This window comes from Globicephala melas, chromosome 2 (genome assembly GCF_963455315.2).
Source record: "Globicephala melas chromosome 2, mGloMel1.2, whole genome shotgun sequence".
In the NCBI taxonomy this organism is placed as follows: domain Eukaryota; kingdom Metazoa; phylum Chordata; class Mammalia; order Artiodactyla; family Delphinidae; genus Globicephala; species Globicephala melas.
In genome coordinates this window covers 143,408,648-143,435,513 of record NC_083315.2, presented here as the reverse complement: position 1 = coordinate 143,435,513, position 26,866 = coordinate 143,408,648, and the positions used below count along the sequence as shown (strand labels likewise).

Here is a 26,866-nt window from a genome sequence, read left to right as displayed (position 1 = left end):
TGTGTCTTTCAATCAAATGGAAATGAATTATCAAGAAGAACCAGAATACATTACTGTGCGCAGTCAGGGACCACAGACAGATAATGACTTAAAACATTCCCCACCTTCACCCCCAAGGAAATGAGACATAGTCCTCAGATGGCAGACCGAAAGGAGTGACTGACCAGGGAAACTCCTTGTTCCCAGAGAATTCCCATGGCTTTAATTCAAGACAGGATTAAATACTTTCATGAGTAGGCAAAACCAACTGTGCTAATCTGAGAAATCCATTGCTACCCTGGAAGTTAATATAACTAACCCAAGTCATCAAGAAAACTATATTCTATCATCAATTCACACTCAAACACCAGGAAAATTACGATTATACTTTATATTTCATTATAATTCCAAAAAGACACAATAAAATGATTCTCCTGCTAGTGTCTTCAGGGACCGATTGCTTCTGCTTCTTTGCGTGAAGGAATCCCTAAGGAGGAAAGATTCCCCCCTCCCCCCAAACTGTCAGACTCCAACCGCTCCTCTTTTGTGCAATCAGCCTTAGAACATTTCCCAGACGCCAATATTTGACCTCCAGGAGAAACATGCGGTAGCCACCTAACGATAATTGGGGAAAACTGAACCAGGGTCTGGACTTAGGCACCGGCACAGAGAGGACTGGGGAGATTTCATGGTGGCCAGAAGGGCCATGGGAGAGCTGGTTTGATGATTCCCAAAGGCCCTAGATCCTAGCTGGTTGGGGACCCGTTGCGTATCTGGTGCAAGATTCAGCTTCTCTCAGCGTCTGGGAACAGCGTGCTCACATGCCAAGCTTTGGACTACATTTCCCAGACAGCTTTACTCCCCGGGCTGTCGCACTTTACTAGGGCGTGTCTTGGAAGAGAGGCCACAGCCGGCGAGCACCGCTGGGGCATCTCGCTCACCTCCGGCAGCCGCACCTGCCTCCCCGCGAGATGATTGGGATCCTGCTCGTGCTCCTCCTCCTCCCCTTTCTCCTGTACATCGCTGCACCCCAAATCAGGTCTGTGCAAATGTATTGCCTTCTCTTGAGAAGTCTTCGGGGGAAATATTCATCCCCATAGAAGCTCTGTTCTTCAAAAGAAGGAAAGGAAGACTCCCCGCGGGGCTCCAAGTAGGGGAGTTCGGTTGGTCGGAGGAGGTGCAGGTCCTGGGTGAGGAGGGCGATACCAGGAGACCCCAGGCCGTGGGAAGGGGCTGCAGTCCGGAGCACCCTGCTTTGTTTCCTCAGTGCGAATCGTGACATCTGCAGCTCCATTGCTTGCTCTCTTGTTGCTGTTAGATTTGCTTTTTCTCTGGACAGATGTAGTAAAGGAGAGAATTGAAAGGGTTTCATCACATTCTCCTGCCTACTACCTGCCTTCGCAGCAGGAGTTGGGGGTGGGAGGTGGTCCGAGCCCTGCTCTGGGGTTTGGGGGTGGGGAGGAGAGGTTGAGGGTCGTGGTCTCTTGACCAGGTGACACATCAGCCAATGGCTGGCTGAGTGCCCCGGAGAATCAGCAGCGAGTTGCACACTGCTGATTGGTGCTGAGTAAATCACCAGTAGTGACGGTGGACCAGTGACTGAAGACACACACTCCTTCCCTCGGTGGGGATTGGATGGGCGGGGGAAGGGGGACGCGGTCACTGTCTGAGTGGAACTGGAAGGCGCGCTAGATCACCCTCTGCCGTTTCTTACCACATTCACCCCTTCCCTTTCTCCCCACCTCCCTCGAGCCCCTCCTCCAGTTGTATTTTTCCTCCCCTCTGCACACGCAGTCCTTCCACCTCTAGGCACACATGGGTGTTGGTACTGGGGCGAAACGCTGCTTTTTATCTCTTTCTGCCACGACATCCTCTTATCCCCATAGAATCTCACTGAAGAGTTGAACCTGAACTGAAAATAGTGCTCATACCTCAGCAAGATTTTTCTAAGGAAGGTTGCACTCCAAGGGTGATGTTCCAAACCACCGAGCTAGGTCATGGGGGCTCGACCAGAGCTGGACTTTCATAGTTGATTGTCTCTTTTCTTCCTGCTGGTTAAGCAGAAGGAAGAGCTGGGTAGAGGCCCTGGTATGTTGTGGCTCCTGGAGCTAAAGCTGAAGGAATGTGGGAAACAGCAGGGAGGCTTGTTCTGAGGAGGAAGATATCCGTTGGTGGTCACCTTGAGTTAGTTTGCTTCCTTCGTGGCCTGTGTGTTCTAAGCAGGAACTTGAGTGGCTAGAAGTGTGCACTTTGCAATTCTAAGTTCAATGAAAAAGGTTGAAATGCTCTTAAAAATGCATCTCCCAGTCAACAAATTGTTTTAAATTGAGCCCCCAAGATTTGCAGAGAAAAAAACAATCCGAGGCCTACTAATATCTGTTTGTGCATTCATTCTTCTGGAGAAGCAGAATGAAGGAAGAAGGACTCAAATTAGTGAAACCAGGACTTGAATCTCAGTTCCCCTTTGTACTTATTAACATTATTCTTTGTCTTATTTATTTATTTTTTCTAAATGTATTTATTTATTTTTGGCTGCATTGAGTCTTCGTTGCTGTGTGCAAGGTTTCTCTAGTTGCGGCAAGCAGGGGCTACTCTTTGTTGCTGAGCGCAGGCTTCTCACTGCGGTGGCTTCTCTTGTTGTGGAGCACGGGCTCTAGGCACACAGGCTTCAGTAGTTGTGGCACGCGGGCTCAGTAGTTGTGGCACACGGGCTCAGTAGTTGTGGCACACGGGCTTAGTTGCTCCGTGGCATGAGGGATCTTCCCGGACCAGGGCTTGAACCCATGTCCCCTGCATTGGCAGACGGATTCTTAACCACTGTGCCACCAGGGAAGTCCCTCTTTGTCTTATTTTTAAGTGTGTGTGTGTTTCTGTTCGTTTTGTCCAGGTTGACAAGCTTTCATAATTTTAACTTTGTGTTGGGTAAGCTGTTTTATTAAGACCATAAAGTGACAGTTATGGACAGATTAACATCAGTGGACCAGTTCTTTCTTTTTCTAGGCTGAGTCTTGTGATTTCCTAAGCCTAAGAAAGAGCTCCACCAGGATCCTGGCTAAACAGATATTCATCAGTTCTTGTAACTGCAGGGAACAGTGCTAAGGTTTGCCCTTATAATAGAATCACTTCTGTCCTCAAGCAAGAGCAGAAACATTTGGACAAGCAAATCTTTTTCTTTTTAATAAATTTATTTACTTATTTATTTATTTTTATTTTTGGCTGTGTTGGGTCTTCGTTGCTGCACACGGGCTTCTCATTGCGGTGACTTCTCTTGTTGCGGAGCACGGGCTCTAGCCGCGTGGGCTTCAGTAGTTGTGGCACGTGGGCTCAGTAGTTGTGGCACGTGGGCTTAGTTGCTCCATGGCATGTGGGATCTTCCTGGACCAGGGCTCGAACCCATGTCCCCTGCATTGGCAGGCAGATTCTTAACCACCGTGCCACCAGGGAAGCCGAAGCAAGAAAATCTTAAGAGCAGAAAATTTTGTTTTCTTTCCTCCAACCTTCCTTTAATCTATAAAAAGCCAGCAGTAGAAGGAACCAAAACAGCCCTCAGCCTTGGGACCTGTAGACGCGAGAACATTGCAGGAATCTCTGGCTGAGACAAAGAGAATGAAGAACTGATGAGCTCTCCTCTGTCTGCAGGAAAATGCTGTCCAGCGGGGTGTGTACATCAACCATCCAGCTTCCTGGGAAGGTCGCTGTGGTCACTGGAGCCAACACAGGCATCGGGAAGGAGACAGCCAAAGAGCTAGCTCAAAGAGGCAAATTCATCTGCTTGTAATTCCCTCCTGCCACTGTTGTTTTTTTTTAATTGAAGTGTAGTTGATTCACAATGTTAATTTCTGCTGTACAGCAAAGTGATTAGTTATACATATATATACATTCTTTTATTAATATATTCTTTTCCATTGTGGTTTATCATAGGATATTGAATATAGCTCCCTGCGCTATACAGTAGGACCTTGTTGTCCATCCATTCTATATGTAATAGCTTGCATCTGCCAATCCCTAACTCCCAGTCCATCCATCCCCCACAACCCCCATCTTGGCAACCACAAGTTTGTTCTCTATGTCTGTGAGTCTGTTTCTGTTTTGTAGATAGGTTCTTCTGTGTCATATTTTAGATTCCATGTATAAGTGATATCATATGATATTTGTCTTTCTCCTTCTGACTTACTTCACTTAGTGTGATAATCTCTAGTTGCATCCATGTTGCTGCAAATGGCATTATTTCATTCTTTTTTATGGCTGAGTAGTATTCCATTGTATATATGTACCACATCTTCTTTATCCATTCATCTGTCAATGGACATTTAGGCTGTTTTCATATCTTGGCTATTGTGAATAGTGCTGCTATGAACATAGGGGTGCATGTATCTTTTTGAATTATAGTTTTGTCCAGATATATGCCTAGGAGTGGATTGCTAGGTTATATGGTAATTCTATTTTTAGTTTTCTGAGGAGACTCCATACTGTTTTCTATAGTGGTTGCACCAACTTATATTCCCACCAACAGTGTAGGAGCGTTCCTTTTTCTCCACACCCTCTCTAGCATTTGTTATTTGTAGACTTTTAATGATGGCCATTCTGACTGGTGTTAGATGATATCTCATTGTAGTTTTGATTTGCATTTCTGTAATAATTAGCGATGTTAAACATCTTTTCATGTGCCTATTGGCCATCTGTAGATCTTCTTTGGAGAAATGTCTATTTAGGTCTTCTTCTTGCTACTGCTCTTTTATCCCTTGCAATGATGACCGTTCTCATTATTTCCTCCCAGTCTTGGAATTCAAGAACATTCCAAGTGCCCCGCTGATTTGCTGGTCTGACACTAGTACAATGTTCTATATATAATGGACACAATGAATATTATTGATTTATTTTTCTTTTCTGATTTGTTCATCAGATACCTCTGTATCAAGTAGGGGTAATTCCTTTTTTAAAAAAACAGTAGAAAATAACATTTAACATTAGTATTAGGTCTTTGATGCTCACTCAGAAACAGAGCCGACAGTTTGTCTCTTTTATATGTTGGTTGACAGGAGCCCGTGTATATTTAGCTTGCCGGGATGTGCAAAAGGGGGAGTTGGTGGCCAGAGAGATCCAGATCATGACAGGGAACCAACAGGTGTTGGTGCGGAAACTGGACTTGGCTGATACTAAATCTATTCGAGCCTTTGCTAAGGGCTTCTTAGCAGGTAAGTGTGGAACTGGAGACTATGCTGTGGGTCTTGCAATCAACATGGCAGACTTAGCTAAAAGGAAAAGACTCCTCTCCCTCTCTGACACATAGAAATGCTAGACAAAATATAGCCAAAAACTTATGATTCATAGCTGAACTCATTAGTAACAAAGGGAAATACTCAAGAGGCAGAAACAAAAAGTGAATTCAAAGGTTCATAGCAGTGCATAAGAACTAAAGCCAGAAATCTCATACGTGTACCAGAACTCAAAATGGGCTTTAAGGTCTGGAGTCCAAATATCCACACAGGGATAGGAGATGAGACCTCAGGATGTTGAGGGCTGGGTTGCTGTCTGTATCTGAGGCTCCACGTAAGGTTGGGATTCACAGAAAGCCATCTGGTCCTTGGTACAGGGAGCTTAAAAAAAACCCCAGGCCACCAGCTCAGGGACGTGACAAAGAAGCTTAACATCTCTTTAGAACATGGATGGATAAACCGTAATCTGCAAGAAATTAGAACTTCAAGCTGACATCATTTATGGGGTGGTGGGGAATTCATTCACACCACCAACCGGTGCAAGAAACTTGAGCTGAGAACTTAATGTAAAACCCCATAGTATCACATCAAAATTGAGTCCAAGAGCACCCTGAAGGCTTATTCCCTCATAACCCAGGGATCTAGACCTCCCAAGGGAAGCAACTTCCACTGATATATACTTTTAGTCAGAAATTACAACTCATTTGAAGAAATAAATCATAAGAGAGAGTTGGCAGATGAAACAAAGCGGTGAAACCAGTGTTTCTTTGTGGGCCTGAATCCGAGCGGCAGGGAGGCATAGAGAGTATCCTTTTCCTCTTGTTTTGGAATTTCCCATTCAGCTTGGGAAGTCTTTCTGTTGGGAGAGATAGACAGAACACTTCCCAAAAGCACTGAGTAAGTAGCTCCTGAACTGGAAAGATTGGAAAGGCCATTTGGTAGTGTCAGGTGGAATTTTGCCCTGTATTAAGAGTATGTATGATTCAACTGAAGTCTTAAAATGAAAAAACAATACAAAATAAGTATGAGGGGAAAATAGAGGAAAGATTGAAGCCATGCGTCCTCATTTTCAAAGCATGGGTATGGGGCAGATTTCAAAGATGTAACAGCTGTGGCTGGCCACTTCCACACTCCATCCCCTCTTCCCTGCAGAGGAAGAGCATCTCCACATTTTGATCAACAACGCAGGAGTGATGATGTGTCCCTACTCCAAGACAGCCGACGGCTTTGAGATGCACATGGGAGTCAACCACTTAGGTAAGAAATTGTGTCTCATCACAAAGCTAGAGGGAAACTAAAGTTCTCCTTGGAAAACTTAGGGTCACATGGAGCCTTCTTTGCGGTGTGATTGGACCTTTGGGCCATAACAGACTATAAATGTATAATAAATAGTGTTGTCCTGCCTGAAAGCTCAGGCTCGCTTGAGGTTCCTCCCACTTTTTAATCTGTGCTTCAGATTCAATTTACCTTAGGATATTTTTGAACAACCTAATTGGATTGGGGGCTGTGTTGCTTTCTTTGTAGAGACCCTTGTGGCCAGCATCAAGTAGAGGCCACCTGCTCTTAAACAGCGATGTTATTCAAAGTTGGAATAAGACATGACTTCATATTCGTATTCACATAATCCAGACCTACCTCATAGAAAGATGTCTCATGTCTTTGGTTGTGCCTATTTCCCTAAACCGTCACTGAACTTATTCTGTAGTTGATAATGAATTAATGAGACAAAAAGCCTTATTCTTGAATGCTCTGCCTTCCATAGCTGAGCCCGGCTCACCACTACTCCCTTCACCCTCCCATTGGCCCTGAACTCTGTTAATTCTACTTTTTCTCAAAGGTCACTTCCTCCTGACCCACCTGTTGCTAGAGAAGTTGAAGGAATCAACCCCATCAAGGGTAGTGAATGTGTCTTCCTTAGCACATCACCTGGGAAGGATCCACTTCCATAACCTGCAGGGTGAGAAGTTCTACCATGCAGGTCTGGCCTACTGTCACAGCAAGTTAGCCAACATCCTCTTTACCCAGGAACTGGCCCGGAGGCTAAAAGGTAGGCTTAGAAGAAATGAGTGTGGAGACATGAGTCAATGGGAAGTAGCTAAAAGCCACAGGAATAGGAACTGTTTTCTGGAGCCCATCCTCTGGACAGGACCTGCTTCCATGGCTCTACCTGGGTATAGTTTCAGTAAACAGCCCACAAGTGAATGTTAGAGGTGACTGGGAGGTAACGGGAAAATTCTGAAGGCTGGGCTTTGGCAGTTATTAGCTGCATGACCTGCAGCAAGTTGTTTAACTTTTCAAGACTTATTTCCTCATATGTAAAATGGGACTGCTTCACGGGTTATTGTCATGATTAATTCAGGCCTCATGAACAAAGCAAGTTTTTTGACTCGTAATGAAACTAGATAGAAGGGAGGGACCAGAACTGGCACTGGCTACAACCATTGGGATAAAACAGGTGCTGGGACTATGGAGGGGGTCTCCCTAATAACAAAGGGTCATATAAGAGGGAAATGTATGCTTGAGGAGGGCAGTCTCCAGTCACAAATAAACAGAGATCCTTGGAATGGTCTACTATGGATTTCCAATAAATAGAACGGGAAATCCAGGGTGGACAATTAGAGTTGCTTAGGATTAAGGCAGGCAGAATTTAGGCTGAAGGTATCAGACATATTAGCTCCATCATTGGAACAGGATCCTCAAACCACATGGACAGCTGTGAGATGGAGAGTTGTGTCTGTGCCCAGGGCATAACATCCTTTATCAGCTTGGGATGGATCAGGGTAACTGGATGGTGAAAACTACCCAAAGGTTGGTCAGGGAGCTAGGGTGGCCTGGAAGTGGAGAGATGGACCCAGCTGTGAGGATCAGATAAAAGCAGAGGCTACACGAGTGAGAAAACCTGATAGGTATGAGGACTAAGTGGGAAATAGCTATGATGCAATGAAAGAAACCTGGGCATGACGGAAGAGTCATTCATTCAGCCATTCAACAACCACGTATGCCAATGTCCATGCTATTTTACACACTGGATTAGTGGAGTGGTGGAGTGGTTCACATCCAATGGGAGAGAGAAATAATTAGCAAGTATTTATACAACTGTCACATGTAAAATCACATGTAAAATCAGTCTAGTAATGCATGAGTAATTCTCATTGTAAAAAGTTCAAATAAGATGGAAGTATATAGAGTTATTCTCCTCTCTTCCCTTTCTGCTTTTCTACCCTCAAGATACCACTGTCAACAACTTGATGTGCACCATTCCAATTATTTTCTTGTGCATTTACATATGTATATATCATACATAAGGAAGTGAAATTCCAACACAGCATCTTAGAGATCTTTCCATGTACTAGATAGAGATTTACCCCATTACTTTTGTTGGCCACATTGTATTTCATAGTATAGATGTGCTTTAGTTTATTCATTTCCTAAACAACGTCTAGACAGTTTTCTTTTTGTTGTTGTTATTTAATTATAATTGTAATAAATGCTATAAAGGGGAATTACGAGGACCTATAATGGATTGGCAGGGGGGTGGTGGGGAGAACCTTATTCAGTCTGAAGGATCAGGAAGGACTTTTCTGAGGGAGTGAGTTGCAAGCTGAGCCCTTGCAGGATGATTAGAAATTAAATGGGTTAGGGCTTCCCTGGTGGCGCAGTGGTTGAGAGTCCACCTGCTGATGCAGGGGACACGGGTTCGTGTCCCGGTCAGGGAAGATCCCACATGCCGCGGAGCGGCTGGGCCCGTGAGCCATGGCCGCTGAGCCTGCACGTCCGGAGCCTGTGCTCCGCAAGGGGAGAGGCCACAACAGTGAGAGGCCCACGTACCGCAAAAAAAAAAAAAAGAAGAAATTAAATGGGTTACAGTGTGGGTGGGGTGAGGCAGCTGAGGGGGCTGAGGAACATTCCAGGTAGAAGGAAGAGAATGCATGAAGGTCTGGTCTCTGCTTGAGAAACTGAGAAAAGGCAGTCATAGTTAGAATGTAGAAAGCAAGAGGTCTGAGCTGAGACTGGTAAGGTTGGTGAAGGTGAGATCCAGAGAGGCCACAGTAAGGGTTTTAGTGTTTATTCTAAGAGCAATGGAAAGCCGTTAAAATGGAATCCTTTTTTAAAACGAGGGCAAGAGTGGATACAGCAGGTGATTTCTGTGGTTGAGGTAAGAAGTGAGGATAGCTTGGACTAGGGTGGTGGAGACGGAGGGGAATAGACACTCCTGAGAGATATTTAGAATGTGAAAATCGCAGGGCCTGTTGATTGGAGATGTATGGTGAGGTGGTGGATCCTTAAGGACTGGCCCTGTGTGCCTGCCTGGTTGAAAGTGTAGGGAACACTGCAAGAACCAGGTCTGGCCTTAAATATATGAAGTCAGTTTTGGACCTCTGAGTCTGCATTACTCTGGGTCATCTAGAGTAGATGTCAAGTGGAAAATAATACAGGTCCACAGTCCTTTTTCTGTAATTGTGAAATCCACAAAGGCCTGAAAACTCAGTTTTTTCCTAAGCTTGATACCAAAACTCATTTGGCAGCAAAACCTCACCTGTACTAGGGAGAGTAGGTAATAGACACTTTATATATATATAATAAAATTTAAAAAATTGGAAACATTTCTGACCCCAGGGTTTCTAGAAGAGAATTGGGGACCTGAAATAGCACATGCATAAGTGTCATTTAGCACTTATCATGCACCAGACAGTATTCTAAGCTCTTTTACACATGAACTCATTTAATCCTGAGAACAGCTCTGTGAGGTGTAGGTATTATAATTATCCCTATTTTACAGATGAGGAAACTAAGTCACAACATCAGGAAGGTCACACAGCTAGTGAGTGGTAAAGCTTGGATTTGAAACTGGGCATTCTGACTACAAAGTCCATACCCTTAACCACCACATCATACTGCCTTTTATTGTCAGCCAAGAGTTAAAAGGAGCCACTTGGACCATAGATAAAAATGAGTGCTGTGAAGTTACAGAGAGGGAATTTAGTGAGCCATGAGAACTCTTAACATTTAAAGTTTGGGTAGAAGATGATGAACCGGTCAAGGAAACAAGAGGATGCATCCAGAAAGGTTAAAAAAACCAGAAGAGGTGTGGGATCATGGAAGCCAGAGAAAAGGCAGCTTTAGGATGAGAGTGGTTAACAATGTCAAGTGCTTCTGAGAGGTCCTGGCTCTGCTGCTTCCGAGCAGTTAATAACCTCTCTGAGCCTTAATTGTAATCCGTGAAATGAAGGTATAAATTACTGTGAGGAGTGCCTGCGATTGCATCATGGGAAGGGAGTCCACATGGGGCAAATGTTTATTCATGTCTTCTGCTCTCTTTGGCCACTTGGCAACATAAAGTCCTGTCTTCCCCTCTCTATATGGCATCCCCACATCAGGCTGTGGCGTTACAACGTACTCTGTACACCCTGGCACAGTCCACTCTGAATTGGTTCGGCACTCATCCCTCATGAGATGGATTTGGTGGCTTTTCTCCTTCTTCATCAAGACCCCTCAGCAGGGAGCCCAGACCAGCCTGTACTGTGCCTTAACAGAAGGTCTTGAAGTTCTAAGTGGAAACCATTTCAGGTATGAATGTATCTGTTTTTGAAGATGGAATTTCATTGCCCACAGGAAATAATTTGGATTTGTCTGGTATACCATACTCTTTTTATTTTGGGGGGGGGAGCGGGTGTTTATTTATTTATTTAAATTTTCATTTTATATTGGACTATAGTTGATTTACAATGTCGTGTTAGTTTCAGGTGTACAGCAAAGTGATTCAGTTATACATATATTCATTCTTTTTCATATTCTTTTCTCATATAGGTTATCATAGAATATTGAGTAGAGTTCCCTGTGCTATACAGTAGGTCCTTGTTGGTTACCTATCTTAGATATAGTAGTGTGTGTATATTAATCCCAGGCTCCTGATTTATCCCTCTCCACCATGTTTCCCCTTTGGTATCCATAAGTTTGTTTTCGATATCTGTAAGTCTGTTTCTTTCTGTTTTGTAAATAAGTTCATTTGTGTTATTTTTAAAAATTAGATTCCACACATGAGTGATGACATATGATATTTGTCTTTCTCTGTCTGACTTACTTCACCTAGCACCTAGTATGATAATCTCTAGGTCCATCCATGTTACTGCAGATGGCATTAGTTCATTCTTTTTTATGGCTGAGTAATATTCCATTGTCTATATGTATACCTTACCTTTTTAAAAAAGTACATTGTCCAATATGGCTTTTGTCTCTTGACTCTAGGGATGAGGGTAGTTAATGATGCTTCTAATGATGCTGATGTTTTATCTTTTAATAGGGGAATTTGACCCATTCATATTTTTTTGTGGTAACTGCTAGGTTTGATTTTATTCATGCCATCTTTTATATGGATGATTATGCTTTCTGGTTTTCTTTTCTTCCTACATTTTTTATGTCAATCTAGTTTTCTTTGTTCCTTTTTGGACTCCTAGTTCTATTTTTTCACTTTAAAAAGAATTTGAATCTGTATTTCTCCATTGCCTTCAGGACTAAAATAGTATCAATGGACTCCCTTCTTGAATAAGTGAAGACTTTTAAAACTTTGTATTGTAGGGAATTTTGAATGTACACAGGAGTAGACAAAATAGCATGTTGAATCCCCATATACCCGTAATCAACCTCAACAACCATTAACCCATGGCCAATCCTGCCTCATCTCCATCCACTACCCCTTCCCATATTTTTCTCATTCCATATTATTTTGAAGCAAGTTCCAGATATCACATAAGATCAAAATTTTAACACGGTTTCACCTCCACCTTCAAGATTTTGTGGAAATAATCTGAAATTTTAGAGAAAGGGCTGTAAATAAATTCAGATTGAAATGAAAGGTAGACAGTCAGATCATGAAAGGTCTATAATGCCAGGCTTAGAGAGGAGCCACAGAAGTTGTTTCAGCAGAGAGAGCCACAATCTGGTCTGCGGTTTAGAAAAATATCCTTAGTAACTCCGTTTGATGAATGAATGAAGTACCTCAAATGAGAGAGAATGAGTTCCTGATGTAGGGTAATGACAGCCGGAATGAGGAGAATGATTTAAGTGAGAGACCCTGAGGAGGCAGAATTTTTACCACTTGATGACCAACCAATGAGGGGGTAGAGGAGGATTTGGTGACCTGGGTTCAAGCCTGACTTATTAGGAGATTAATTGTGACATTAACTGAGACAGAAGTTGTAGATAAATAATGTGTATAACTTAGGGTTCTTTGATTCCAAACCAGTGGAAATGGACTCTGGCTAACATAAGCAAGAAGAGAATTTATTAAAATATGGGGATACTCCTAGGTTCGAAGGGAAGACTGAAGAGTCAGGCTTCGAACAGGCAGAATGGCCAGTCAGCTGGCCAGGACCCTGCTGCTGGAGTGAGTGAACGCCAGCTGTCTTCAGTCTGTTGTGTTGCTCACCATCCACTCTCCAGGGAGGAAGCATTGGGTCTCCTTCCTGCCCCGATCATCGCCTCCATCCTCTCACCCCCACTCACTTGGCTACAGGAGGGCAGGCAGGCATTTGATTAATGGGCTCTTCAAACTATATCCAAGAAGAAGAGGTAATTCCATAGAAAGAAATCAGGTTTCTATTGCCAAAAGAATGTGGGATGGGTGTTCAACCAAAGAGTAACAACTGCCCACTACGTAACAAACCCGGCTCTGTACATGTTAAGTGTGTTATCCATAAGATATGTGAGTAGAACTGTGTAGCGGATAGTTGGAAATGCAGGTCTGAAGTGCAAGAAGATAGATTATTTAGTTTTGTACACTGGAATGATTTTTCAAGAGTGACTGGAATCTTCTTCCCTGGAGATTTTTTAAAATGAAATAACCCTCTATCTTGGTTTTGACTGAATGGCTTAGAGTCAGCTTCAAATCCATAATTATTGAATTGACTTTTGAAGAGCCTTTCCAGTACAATGGATTCTTAATTTTAAGCATTTTGAAGATCCAACAGCAGCCATGTAGACCACTAGCAAGACATGAACATAGAAGTCTGTCTTGATTGAAGCTTTAGGACCTTTGCACTGGTTGTTCTTTTCTGCCTGAAACTACTAATCAACTTTTTGTCTTTATAGATTTGCCTATACAGTTGGAATTATATAATATATGGCCTTTTGTGACTGGCTTTCACTTAGCATTACATGTTAAAGGTTCATCCATGCTAGAGGGTGTATCAATACTTCATTCCTTTTTATTGACAAATATTTTATGGATACACCATCTTCATTTATCCATTCATCAGTTGATGGGCATTTGGATTTTTTTCCCATTTCTGGGTTATTAAGATAATGCTGCTATGAACATTCATGTACACATTTTGTATGGATATTTCTCTTGGGTATAAACCCAGAAATGGAATCTCACTGGAATATGGGTTATATTTTAACTCTACTTTAGCTGTTGAGAAACTACCAGACTGTTTTCCAAAGTGGCTGCACCATTTTACATTGCCACAAGCAGTATATGAGGGTTCCAATTTCTCCACATCCTTGTTAACACTTGTTATTGTCTGTCTGTCCTTTGATATTAGCTATCTGAGTAGGTATGGAGTAGTATCTTATTGTGGTTCTCATTTGCATTTTCCTGCTAATGATGTTGAACATCTTTTCATATGCTTATTGCCCGTTTCTATATCTTTGTTGGAGAAATGTCTATTCAAATCCTTTGCCCATTTTTAAATTGGATTGTCTTTTTGTTGTTTAGTTGTAACAGTTCTTTATATAATCTAGATATGAGTCCTTTATCAGGTATATGATTTGCAAATATTTTCTCCCATTCTGTTGGTTTGTCTTTTCAGTTTCTTCATGGTGTCCTTTGAAGAACAGAAGTTTTTAATTTTGATGAAGTCTCATTTATCTATTTTTTCTTTTATCACTTGTGCTTTTGGTGTCTTATCTAAGAAACTATTGCCTAGCCCCAGGTCACAAAGATTTATTACTGTTTTCTTCCAACAGTTTTATAGTTTTAACATTAAGTTCAGGTCTATGATCCTTTTGGTTTTCTTTTTGAATTTTATTTTATTTATTTTTTTATACAGCAGGTTCTTTTTTTTTTTTAACATCTTTATTGGAGTATAATTGCTTTACAATGGTGTGTTAGTTTCTGCTTTATAACAAAGTGAATCAGCTATACATACACATATATCCCCATATCTCTTCCCTCTTGCGTCTTCCTCCCTCCCACTCTCCCTATCCCACCCCTCTAGGTGGTCACAAAGCACCGAGCTGATCTCCCTGTTATACAGCAGGTTCTTATTAGTTATCCATTTTATACACATCAGAGTATACACGTCAATCCCAATCTCCCAATTCATCACACCCCCACCCCCACCCCCGCCACTTTCCCCCCTTGGTGTCCATACGTTTGTTCTCTACATCTGTGTCTCTTTTTCCGCCCTGTAAACCGGTTCATCTGTACCATTTTTCTAGGTTCCACATACATGCGATAATATATGATATTTGTTTTTCTCTTTCTGACTTACTTCACTCTGTATGGCAATCTCTAGATCCATCCACATCTCAACAAATGACTCAATTTCGTTCCTTTTTATGGCTGAGTAATATTCCATTGTATATAGGTACCACATCTTCTTTATCTATTCGTCTGTCGATGGGCATTTAGGTTGCTTCCGTGACCTGGCTATTGTAAATAGTGCTGCAGTGAACATTGGGGTGCATGTGTCTTTTTGAATTATGTTTTTCTCTGGGTATATGCCCACTAGTGGGATTGCTGGGTCATATGGTAATGCTATTTTTAGTTTTTTAAGGAACCTCCATACTGTTCTCCGTAGTGGCTGTATCAATTTACATTCCCACCAACAGGGCAAGAGAGTTCCCTTTTCTCCACACCCCCTCCAGCATTTGTTGTTTGTAGATTTTCTGATCATGCCCATTCTAACTGGTGTGAGGTGGGTGATACCTCATTGTAGTTTTGATTTGTATTTCTCTAATAATTAGTGATGTTGAGCAGCTTTTTTAAAAATATTTATTTATTGTTTATTTTTGGCTGTGTTGGGACTTTGTTGCTGTGCGTGGGCTTTATTTGTGGCGAGCGGGGTCTACTCTTCGTTGCGGTTTGTGGGCTTTTCATTGCAGTGGCTTCTTTTGTTGCGGAGCACAGGCTCTAGGTGAGCAGGCTCAGTAGTTGTGGTGCACGGGCTTCGTTGCTCCACAGCCTGTGGGATCTTCCCGGACCAGGGCTCGAATGCGTGTCCCCTGCATTGGCAGGCGGATTCTTAACCTCTGCGCCACCAGGGAAGTCTCTGTTGAGCAGCTTTTCGTGTGCTTCTGAGCGTCTGTATGTCTTCTTTGGAGAAATGTCTATTTAGGTCTTCTGGCCTGATTGGGTGGTTTGTTTTTTTAATATTAAGCTGCATGAGCTGTTTATATATTTTGGAGATTAATCCTTTGTCTGTTGATTTTTTTTTTTTTGCGGTACGCGGGCCTCTCACTGTTGGGGCCTCTCCCGGACACGCAGGCTCAGCCGCTCCGCGGCATGTGGGATCTTCCCGGACTGGGGCACGAACCCGCGTCCCCTGCATTGGCAGGTAGACTCTCAACCACTGCACCACCAGGGAAGCCCTGTCCGTTGATTTGTTTGCAAATATTTTCTCCCATTCTGAGGGTTGTCTTTCCGTCTTGTTTGTAGTTTCCTTTACTTTGCAAAAGCTTTTAAGTTTCATTAGGTCCCATTTGTTTATTTTTGTTTTTATTTCCATTACTCTAGGAGGTGGATCAAAAAAGGTCTTGCTGTGATTTATGTCAGAGAGTGTTCTTCATATGTTTCCCTCTAAGAGTTTTAGAGTGTCCAGTCTTACATTTAGGTCTCTAATCCATTCTGAGTTTATTTTTGTGTATGATGTTAGGCAGTGTTCTAATTTCATTCTTTTACATGTAGCTGTCCAGTTTTCCCAGCACCACTTATTGAAGAGACTGTCTTTTCTCCACTGTATACCCTTGCCTCCTTTGTCGTAGATTAGTTGACCATAGGTGTGTGGGTTTATCTCTGGGCTTTCTATACTATACCATTGATCTATATTTCTGTTTTTGTGCCAGTACCATACTGTCTTGATTGCTGTAACTTTGTAGTATAGTCTGAAGTCAGGGAGTCTGATTCCTCCAGCTCCGTTTTTTTCCCTCAAGACTGCTTTTGCTATTAGGGGTCTTTTGTATCTCCATACGAATTTTAAGATTTTTTTGTTCTTGTTTTGTAAAAAATGCCACTGGTAATTTGATAGGGATTGCATTGAATCTGTAGATTGCTTTGGGTAGTATAGTCATTTTCACAATATTGATTCTTCCAATCCAAGAACATGGTATATGTTTCCATCTGTTTATGTCATCTTTGATTTCTTTCATCAGTGTCTTATAGTTTTCTGAGTACAGGTCTTTTACCTCCTTAGGCAGGTTTATTCCTAGGTATTTTATTATTTTTGTTGCAATGGTAAATGGGATTGTTTCCTTAATTTCTCTTTCTGATCTTTCGTTGTTAGTGTATAGGACTGCAAGAGATTTCTGTGCATTAATTTTTTTATCCTGCAACTTTACCAAATTCATTGATTAGCTCTAGTAGTTTTCTGGTGGCATCTTTAGGACTGTCTAAGTATAGTATCATGTCATCTGCAAAGAGTGACAGTTTTACTTCTTCTTTTCCAATTTGTATTTCTTTTTCTTCTCTGATTGCTGTGGCTAGGACTTCCAATACTATGTTGAATAAGAGTGGCGAGAGTGGACATCCTTGTCTTGTTCCTGATCATAGAGGAAATGCTTTCAGTTTTTCTCCATGGAGAATGATGTTTGCTGTGGGTTTGTCGTATATGGCCTTTATTCTGTTGAAGTAGGTTCCCTCTATGGCCACTTTCTGGAGAGTTTTTATCATAAATGGGTGTTGAATTTTGTCAAAAGATTTTTCTGCATCTACTGAGATGATCATATGGTTTTTATTCTTCAACTTGTTAATATGATGTATCACATTGATTGATTTGCGTATATTGAAGAATCCTTGCATCCCTGAGATAAATCCCTCTTGATCATGGTGTATGATCCTTTTAATGTGTTGTTGGATTCTGTTTGCTAGTATTTGGTTGAGGATTTTTGCATCTATATTCATCAGTGATATTGGTCTGTAATTTTCTTTTTTTGTAGTATCTTTGTCTGGTTTTGGTATCAAGGTGATGGTGGCCTCATAGAATGAGTTTGGGAGTGTTCCTTCCTCTGCAAATTTTTTGGAAGAGTTTGAGAAGGATGGGTGTTAGCTCTTCTCTAAATGTTTGATAGAATTCACCTGTGAAGCCATCTGGTCTGGACTTTTGTTTGTTGGAAGATTTTTAATCACAGTTTCAAATTCATTACTTGTGATTGGTCTGTTTGTATTTTCTATTTCTTCCTGGTTCAGTCTTGGAAGGTTATACCTTTCTAAAAATTTGTCCATTTCTTCCAGGTTGTCCATTTTATTGGCATAGAGGTGCTTGTGGTAGTCTCTTAGGATGCTTTGTATTTCTGCTGTGTCTGTTGTAACTTCTCCGTTTTCATTTCTAATTTCTATTGATTTGAGTCCTCTCTCTCTTTTTCTTGATGAGTCTGGCTAATGGTTTATCAATTTTGTTTATCTTCTCAAAGAACCAGCTTTTAGTTTTATTGGTCTTTGCTATTGTTTTCTTTGTTTCTATTTCGTTTATTTCTGCTCTGATCTTTATGATTTCTTTCCTTCTACTAACCTTGGGTTTTGTTTGTTCTTCTTTCTCTAGTTCCTTTAGTGTAAAGGTAGATTGTTTGAGATTTTTCTTGTTTCTTGAGGTAGGATTGTATTACTATAAACTTCCCTCTTAGAACTGCTTTTGCTGCATCCCGTAGGTTTTGGATTGTCGTGTTTTCATTGTCATTTGTCTCTAGGTATTTTTTGGTTTCCTCTGATTTCTTCAGTGATCTCTTGGTTATTTAGTAATGTATTGTTGAGCCTCCATGTGTTTGTGTTTTTTACCTTTTTTCCCCTGTAATTGATTTCTAATCTCATAGCATTGTGGTCAGAAAAGATGCTTGATATGATTTCAATTTTCTTAAAGTTACTGAGGGTTGATTTGTGACCCAAGATGTGATCTGTCCTGGAGAATGTTCTGTGTGCACTTGAGAAGAAAGTGTAATCTGCTGTTTTCGGATGGAATGTCCTGTAAATATCAATGAAATCTATCTGGTCTATTGTGTCATTTAAAGCTTGTGTTTCTTTATTAATTTTCTGTCTGGATGATCTGTCCATTGGTGTAAGTGAAGTGTCAAAGTCCCCCACTATTATTGTGTTACTGTCGATTTCCTCTTTTATAGCTGTTAGTAGTTGCATTATGTATTGAGGTTATCCTATGTTGGGTGCATATATATATATATTTTTAACATCTTTATTGGGGTATAATTGCTTTACAATAGTGTGTTAGTTTCTGCTTAATAACAAAGTGAATCAGTTATACATATACATATGTTCCCATATCTCTTCCCTCTTGCGTCTCCCTCCCTCCCACCCTCCCTATCCCACCCCTCCAGGTGGTCACAAAGCACCGAGCCAATATTCCTGTGCCATGCAGCTGCTTCCCACTAGCTATCTACCTTATGTTTGTTAGTGTATATATGTCCATGCCTCTATCTCGCCCTGTCATAGCTCACCCTTCCCCCTCCCCATATCCTCAAGTCCGTTCTCCAGTAGGTCTGTGTCTTTATTCCTGTCTTACCCCTGGGTTCTTCATGACATTTTTTTTCCCTTAAATTCCGTATATATGTGTTAGCATATGGTATTTGTCTTTCTCTTTCTGACTTACTTCACTCTGTATGACAGACCCTAGGTCTATCCACCTCATTACAAATAGCTCAATTTCGTTTCTTTTTATGGCTGAGTAATATTCCATTGTATATATGTGCCACATCTTCTTTATCTATTCATCTGATGATGGGCACTTAGGTTGTTTCCATCTCTGGGCTATTGTAAATAGAGCTGCAATGAACACTTTGGTACCTGACTCTTTTTCAATTTTGGTTTTCTCAGGGTATATGCCCAGTAGTGGGATTGCTGGGTCATATGGTAGTTCTATTTGTAGTTTTTTAAGGAACCTCCATACTGTTCTCCATAGTGGCTGAACCAATTCACATTCCCACCAGCAGTGCAAGAGTGTTCCCTTTTCTCCACACCCTCTCCAGCATTTATTGTGTCTAGATTTTTTGATGATGGCCATTCTGACTGGTGTGAGACGATATCTCATTGTAGTTTTGATTTGCATTCCTCTAATAATTAATGATGTTGAGCATTCTTTCATGTGTTTGTTGGCAGTCTGTATATCTTCTTTGGAGAAATATCTATTTAGGTCTTCTGCCCATTTTTGGATTGGGTTGTTTGTTTTTTTGTTATTGAGCTGCATGAGCTGCTTGTAAATTTTGGAAATTAATCCTTTGACACTTGCTTCATTTGCAAATATTTTCTCCCATTCTGAGGGTTGTCTTTTGGTCTTGTTTATGGTTTCCTTTGCTGTGCAAAAGCTTGGGTGCATATATATTTATAGTTGTTATATATTCTTCTTGGATTGATCCCTTGATCATTATCTAGTGTCCTTCCTTGTCTCTTGTAACATTCTTTATTTTAAAGTCTATTTTATCTGATATGAGTATTGCTACTACATCTTTCCTTTGATTTCCATTTGCATGGAATATCTTTTTCCATCCCCTCACTTTCAGTCTGTATGTGGCCCTAGGTCTGAAGTGGGTCTCTTCTAGACAGCATATATATGGGTCTTGTGTTTGTATCCATTCAGCAAACCTGTGTCTTTTGGTTGGAGCATTTAATCCATTCACGTTTAAGGTAATTATCAATATGTATGTTCCTATTACCATTTTCTTAATTGTTTTGGGTTTGTTTTCGTAGGTTCTTTTCTTCTCTTGTGTTTCCCACTTAGAGTAGTCCCTTTAGCATTTGTTGTAGAGCTGGTTTGGTGGTGCTGAATTCTCTTAGCTTTTGCTTGTCTGTAAAGCTTTTGAGTTCTCCATGGAATCTGAATGAGATCCTTGCCGGGTAAAGTAATCTTGGTTGCAGTTTCTTCCCTTTCATTACTTTAAATATATCGTGCCACTCCCTTCTGGCTTGTAGAGTTTCTGCTGAGAAATCAGCTGTTAACCTTATGGGAGTTCCCTTGTATGTTATTTGTTGTTGTTCCCTTGTTGCTTTCAATAATTTTTCTTTGTCTTTAATTTTTGTCAATTTGTTTACTATATGTCTCGGCGTGTTTCTCCTTGGGTTTATCCTTCCTGGGGCTCTCTGCGCTTCCTGGACTTGGGTGGCTATTTCCTTTCCCATGTTAGGGAAATTTTCGACTATAATCTCTTCAAATATTTTCTCAGTTCTTTTCTCTCTTTTCTCCTTCTGGGACCCCTATAATGTGAATGTTGTTGTGTTTAATGTTGTCCCAGAAGCCTCTTAGACTGTCTTCATTTCTTTTCATTCTTTTTTCTTTATTCTGTTCCGTGGCAGTGAATTCCACCATTCTGTCTTCCAGGTCACTTATCTATTCTTCTGCTTCAGTTATTCTGCTATTGACTCCTTCTAGTGTATTTTTCATTTCAGTTATTGTATTGTTCATCTCTGTTTGTTTGTTCTTTAATTCTTCTAGGTGTTTGTTCTTTATTTCTTCTAGGTCTTTGTTAAACATTTCTTGCATCTTCTTGAACTTTGCCTCCATTCTTTTTTTTTTAATTTATTTTATTTTTTTATTTTTGTCTCTGTTGGGTCTTCATTGCTGCATGCGGGCTTTCTCTAGTTGCAGTGAGTGGGGCTACTCTTCATTGAGGTGTACAGGCTTCTCATTGTGGTGGCTTCTTTTGTTGTGGAGCATAGGCTCTAGGTGCGCAGGCTACAGTAGTTGTGGCTTGTGGGCTCTAGAGTGCAGGCTCAGTAGTTGTGGTGCCCAGGCTTAGTTGCTCCGTGGCATGTGGGATCTTCCCGGACCAGGGCTCGAACCTGTGTCCCCTGCATTGACAGGTGGATTCTTAACCACTGTGCCACCAGGGAAGCCCTGCCTCCATTCTTTTTCTGAGGTCCTGGATCATCTTCACTATCATTATTCTGAATTCTTTTTCTGGAAAGTTGCCTATCTCCACTTCATTTAGTTGTTTTTCTGGGGTTTTATCTTGTTCCTTCATCTGGTACAAAGTCCTCTGCCTGTCTTTCTGTGAATGTGGTTTTTCTTCCACAGGCTGCAGAATTGTAGTTCTTCTTGCTTCTGCTGTTTGCCCTCTCTCCTTTTTTTTCTGGCCATGCCACACAGCATTTGGGATATTAGTTCCCCAACCAGGGATCAAACCTGGGCCCCTGGCAGTGAGAGCAGACTCCTAACCACTGGACTGCCAGGGAATTCCGTATGATCCATTTTTGTTAATTTTTGTATATGGTATGATGTAGGGTTCCAGCTTCATTCTTTTGCATTTGGATATCCAATTGTCCCAGAACCATTTGTTGAAAAGATTATTTTCTCTTTGCTGAATTGTCATGATAGCTGTATTAGTCCATCTGGGGCTGCCATAACAGAATACCACAAACTAGATGGCTTAAATGACATTAATTTATTTTATCACAGTTCTGGAGGCTGGAAGTTCAAGATTAAGAGGCTGACAGGGCTAGTCTCTGGTGAGGCCTCTCTTCTGCATTGCAGATGGTTACCTTCTTGCTATGTCCTCACATGGCCTTTCCTCTGTGTGCATATATTCTTGGTGTCTCCTTCTCTTCTTAATAAGAATGCTAGTTCTATTGGATTAAGGCCTCACCCTTATGACCTCATTTAACCTTAATTACCTCCTTAAAGACCCTATCTTCATTATAGTCACATGGGGGCTAGAGCTTCAACCTATGGATTTGGGGGGACATGAATCAGTCTATAACAGTAGTGTTACCAAAAATCAATTGACTGTAAATGTGAGGGTTTACTTCTGCACTTTTAATTCTATTCCATTCATTTACATGTGTATCCCTATGCCAGTATAATGCTATCTTGATTATAGTAGCTTTATAGTAAGTTTTGAAATTGGTCAATCTTTTACCTATACTGATTAATACTTACCAAAGTCCCACTGGAAATATCAGCATCATGACCATGCTGATGTCATAACCATACTTCAGTAGTTCTTATTGTATGTAATATTTGAATTTTGTATTTGAATAATTTTTACAGCATGTCTTAGCTTACAGGGGATTTTCATGTCCTTTGTATCATTTGCTGTTCACCATAAACTTAGAAGGAATTTAAGGCTTAGTGCATTGGAGGCTGTAGAGGCCTACAGAGGCCAAGTCATTTCCAGAGAGTCATCCAGACCCTCTTGGTCATCAGTGATAGTCTTTTCACTCAGAAATGGCAGGTTTTGCTGGTGGTATTGGTGAGTTCCCTTAAACAGAAGTACTACACTTATAAGGCTTGTTTTTTAAATGCAAAGTTATCTTTAAGTATTTTTTTTCAACCTTTCATGTATTTAAGAAACATTTGGAGAACTGGTTGAAAACAGATTACTAGGCCTCAATCCTAGAGATTCTGATTCAGCAGGTCTGGGGTGGGGCCTAAGAATTGGCATTTCTAGCAAGTTCTCAGAGATCCTGCTGTTTGTCCACAGCCCAGAGTTTGAGTAACACGGTTTTAATGGACATAGTGTTAGGGGTTTGCTTCACATGGTTGTTTCAGACTTATCAACTCTCCTTTTTACCTTCAGAGTTTGCTTAGATGGTCCAGGAAGCAGTTTTCTTGAAACGGTATAGTTTTAAAAATTGTTTCTCACATGACGTCAAAGATCGTGAGCCTTTTACTCAATCATTTAAAAAGAAAATAACCCTCCATTGAATCCCTGCTGTGTACTAGATGCAGAGAATACAAACATGAGTAAAAGAATTATCCTTGAGAAACTTTTCTGGGTGGTGAAAAGTTGGGACACCCCTCCGGCATTTAATGGGGACTTAAAACAATTGTAGTTACAACAATGAAGAGAAGGTATATGAAACACCTGGGACCTTGTTATTACCATTTCTTTTCTGCTATCATCTTTTACTTCTTTTGTTGGTTATGAAGCTGACTTTGCTTGTTCTTTGAGTTTAAAAACAGTTATAACTGCAGGTAGATCAGAAGGAAGAAGGGTTTTTTTTTAGCCACTCCAAGCATCTATGACCAATGTAAATAGCAGTATCTCAGCTACATGACACTGTACAAGGTCCTATAGAGTGAAGCTTAGAGACATGTTTGAACAAGATGGACATACACAGGAGTCAGGCAGGCACTGATATTACAGTTAAATATATATATACACACACACACACACACACACACAGGGGAATATAAAGACTAAATGGTACACATTATATATCAAACAAAGCATTCTGAGCCGGTGTGGTCTAGTGAGCCCTAAAATGGTAATTACATTTTCTCTGAGGTAAACATTGGAGGATGCAGAATTAGGGCAAACACTGGTCCTGTGAAGCGCCCAGAGCACATGTCATCCCTGGGTTGTTTTTCTGTTGTGTTCCTTATCCCAGGCAGAGAGCAGACTCCATTCTCAACCCTGTGCTTTCAGCCTTTCTCTTTCCTTTCCAGTGACTGCCGTGTGGCATGGGTCTCTGCGCAGGCTCGTAATGAGACAGTAGCAAGGCGGCTGTGGGATGTCAGCTGTGACCTGCTGGGCATCCCTGTGGATTGACAGGTGATGGCAGTTGGACCCAAGAGAAGCCTGCAGTAGACTACTAAGTACTCCCTGCCAAAATGATTCTCCTTCAGGATGGCCAAAACCTTGAGCACAAAGAAAGCAAACCTTCCAGCCTCACCTGCTTGATGTCTGGTAACAGCCCCGTGTACACTGCCAGATTCATCTAAACACCTCGCATTTGTCCAGATTTATTTTGCTCCTGTTACTGCCAGAGTTACTAGAGATAATATAGGATAAGTAGACCTTCATATGACCTCCAAGCTCATATCTTCCTTCTGAAGCCTACTACCTAGGAGAACCTAAGCTATGGCAGGGGTTAATTTCTGGCACTTTGGATTAGTTTCTATCCTCTTTGTCCACAATGTAGTTCCTCCCAACCAAACAGCCTTCAAGGGGGCCATCCTTTAGCCTTAGCTAAACTCCAGGAGTCACAGTGGCTTGGCTCAAGAGCAGGGCTTGTCCCTCACCTCTTAAGAAAACCATCATGGCACCAACGTCTGGATTCTTTCAGGAAACTTCACTGAATCTGGATTGTGGCATGGCTTTATCTCTGACAACCTAAAGCCACTGCTGCTAAAACACTTTCACATGCCTAGACCACAGAAGAGCTTCCTTTTCTAAGAAGTTGGTAGAGTTTACAGGATGGCAGAAACTTGGGGAAAGGCAAAAATAAAAATCAAATTTAAACTGTCATTCATTTTCCTGCTGTTTCTCAAATCAGCAAGAGGGTAGTGAAAGAAGCAGCTTGAGAAGATAGGCCACCTGACTTCAGTTACTGACCCTAGATCCATGGAGGCCTCCTTTTTGTGCCTTCGTTTCTCTTAGAAAACCAGAAGGGAAAGGCTATTTAGTGATTGTCCCTGAGTATATCTTTGTGTGTGTTCTTGTGTATTTATGCAGCTGGGAGTATTCAAAATAGCCACAAAGGAACAGTATTAAACTGGACCCCTGTGCAGGTAAATAATCAGAGACAGAGCAGACCTGTGTCATTCAGTCTTTGATACAATGGAAAATGAACTCTGTATATGCTGATAACTACCCACCAAGAAGCACATGGGTGGCAGGGAAGAAGTCCAAAAAAGAGAAGAATCCTGGAAGATAATGCATGCAAAGGCAATGAAGGGACTAGAAAAGGGTTTTAAAAAAAACCACACACACACTCACACAACAGCTAAATATGTTAGTAATATCCAGCAATAGGAGAATTGAGGGTGACCACCTGAGTTCAAGTAAGACGGGAAAGGCACTATGTTAAGCACCAATCAACCTATGTGGTAGAAAAAAACCCAGACAAACAAAACCAAAAAAAAAACAAACAAAAAACCCCCAATTATTTATTCAACAAAATTGTCTTAAGGACTGATATCGGTAATTATAGTCAATTTAAAAATCTTTCAGGGCATTTCCTTACATTATCTTGACAAGATTAAAATGTCTACTGTATTTGCTAGAAATCTACAGTTTATTTGGAGAATGTTTATCAAAAGTAATGCTGCCAAAGGAAGGCTGAGAAATTGGTACTGTTCCATCACTTGTTTGGAGTACATTCTTCTAATAGAGTTTGTGATTTTCTTGGACTAACAATTTACATATTCACTTTTGTGGAGAAAAGAGTTATAGGACCACAGTCTTCTCATATTTGTAAATAATCTTTTGTTGAACTTGTTTTGACCATTAGGATATATATTTAGACATGGTCATTTTATGGAAAAATTGGAAAACTTTTGATAATAGTGCAGAACTGAGTTAATATTTTACTTAATTTATATTAACTGTCAATGACAAATTAAAAAATTTGATTATTTATGTTTTTATTTACCAGAATAAAAACTGTAACAATTAAACATTTAATTTGAGTCAACAGAAGAAAACAATTAAATGAAACCTTAATTAGAGTCAAAAGAAGAAAACACTTTTCATTACTACGGTTATGCAATCATTTCTTGTTCATGAGGATAATTTGTCCCATAGTTAGCCACAGTACAGTCTCAATTCAAACTCCATTAACTTGGGTTGTGTGATAATTTGACTATTCATTCACCCATTTTCTACTAATCTTTTATGATGCTGTTCAAAGATCATGTTTTCCATCCCAGGCTATTTGTTACCTCTCCTTTTTGTACTTGTCCCTTCTATAACACAATGCTATGGGACCTACAGTACACTGCCACTAACAACCTGACTTTTCCCTCTCTCTCTATGCTCAATGAATATTAGTAAATCAACAAAAGTTTGTTGAATAAATGGTCTTTGAACTCAGTCTAATAAGGGTCCAGGAGATATAAATCACCAAATCATTTCCCTCTGAACAGTCATATGTCTTTTAATACGTGTGGGCAGTCTTAAGTATTGGGCTGCCAAGCAAACATTTCAGAACGGGCTCCATAGGCACACCATCAGTGAAAATAGGAATTTTCGTCCACTAAACCATGAAAACCCACGGAGTGCAGGAAAAGACTTCGTAATTGTTAACACATTACATACACTTACTGAGAAAGAGACCTGATGAAGCCAGGTCCGCCTTGCTCACTACATATAAATAATACACATATAAATTACATATATACATATGTACACACACATATATTACATATATAAATAATACATAAATTACCCAAGGTCAGAGTGAATCTTTTATTCAACACATGCCCAGATCCAGGCACAAAGGCTACGCTTAAATTGAAACACCTGCTGAGTGAATGCACGGCGTGCCCAGCCGCTAGAGGCTGAGCGTATATTTTGGGGGTCGCACTGCCCGGGGACCACTTCTGAAAGAATGTGACTCTGGTGACTTGACTCCCCAGTAAAAGTGCTTTAAGCTCAAGCGCAGGCAGGAACCTGGCCCAGCTATCTTCCAAGAACTGAAAGCTAACAGTCGGAATGTGAACTGAGAAAGTAAGGGTGGCCAAACAGTGCGACGACTGAGAAGATAACGACCAGGCGCCTACTGATACCAA

At 41.0% G+C, this 26,866-nt stretch overlaps 1 protein-coding gene across 1 annotated transcript; it reads left to right on the top strand.

The window, feature by feature from the left end:
* The first annotated feature begins 860 nt into the window (after positions 1-860).
* RDH11 (retinol dehydrogenase 11) lies at positions 861-26,551 on the top strand. Its single transcript, XM_030855306.3, has 7 exons — positions 861-1,018; positions 3,619-3,737; positions 5,019-5,174; positions 6,348-6,452; positions 7,033-7,242; positions 10,574-10,763; positions 23,801-26,551. The coding sequence occupies exons 1-7, from the start codon at positions 951-953 to the stop codon at positions 23,901-23,903; spliced, it is 951 nt and encodes a 316-aa protein (XP_030711166.1). The 5' UTR covers positions 861-950; the 3' UTR covers positions 23,904-26,551.
* Positions 26,552-26,866: the final 315 nt, after the last annotated feature.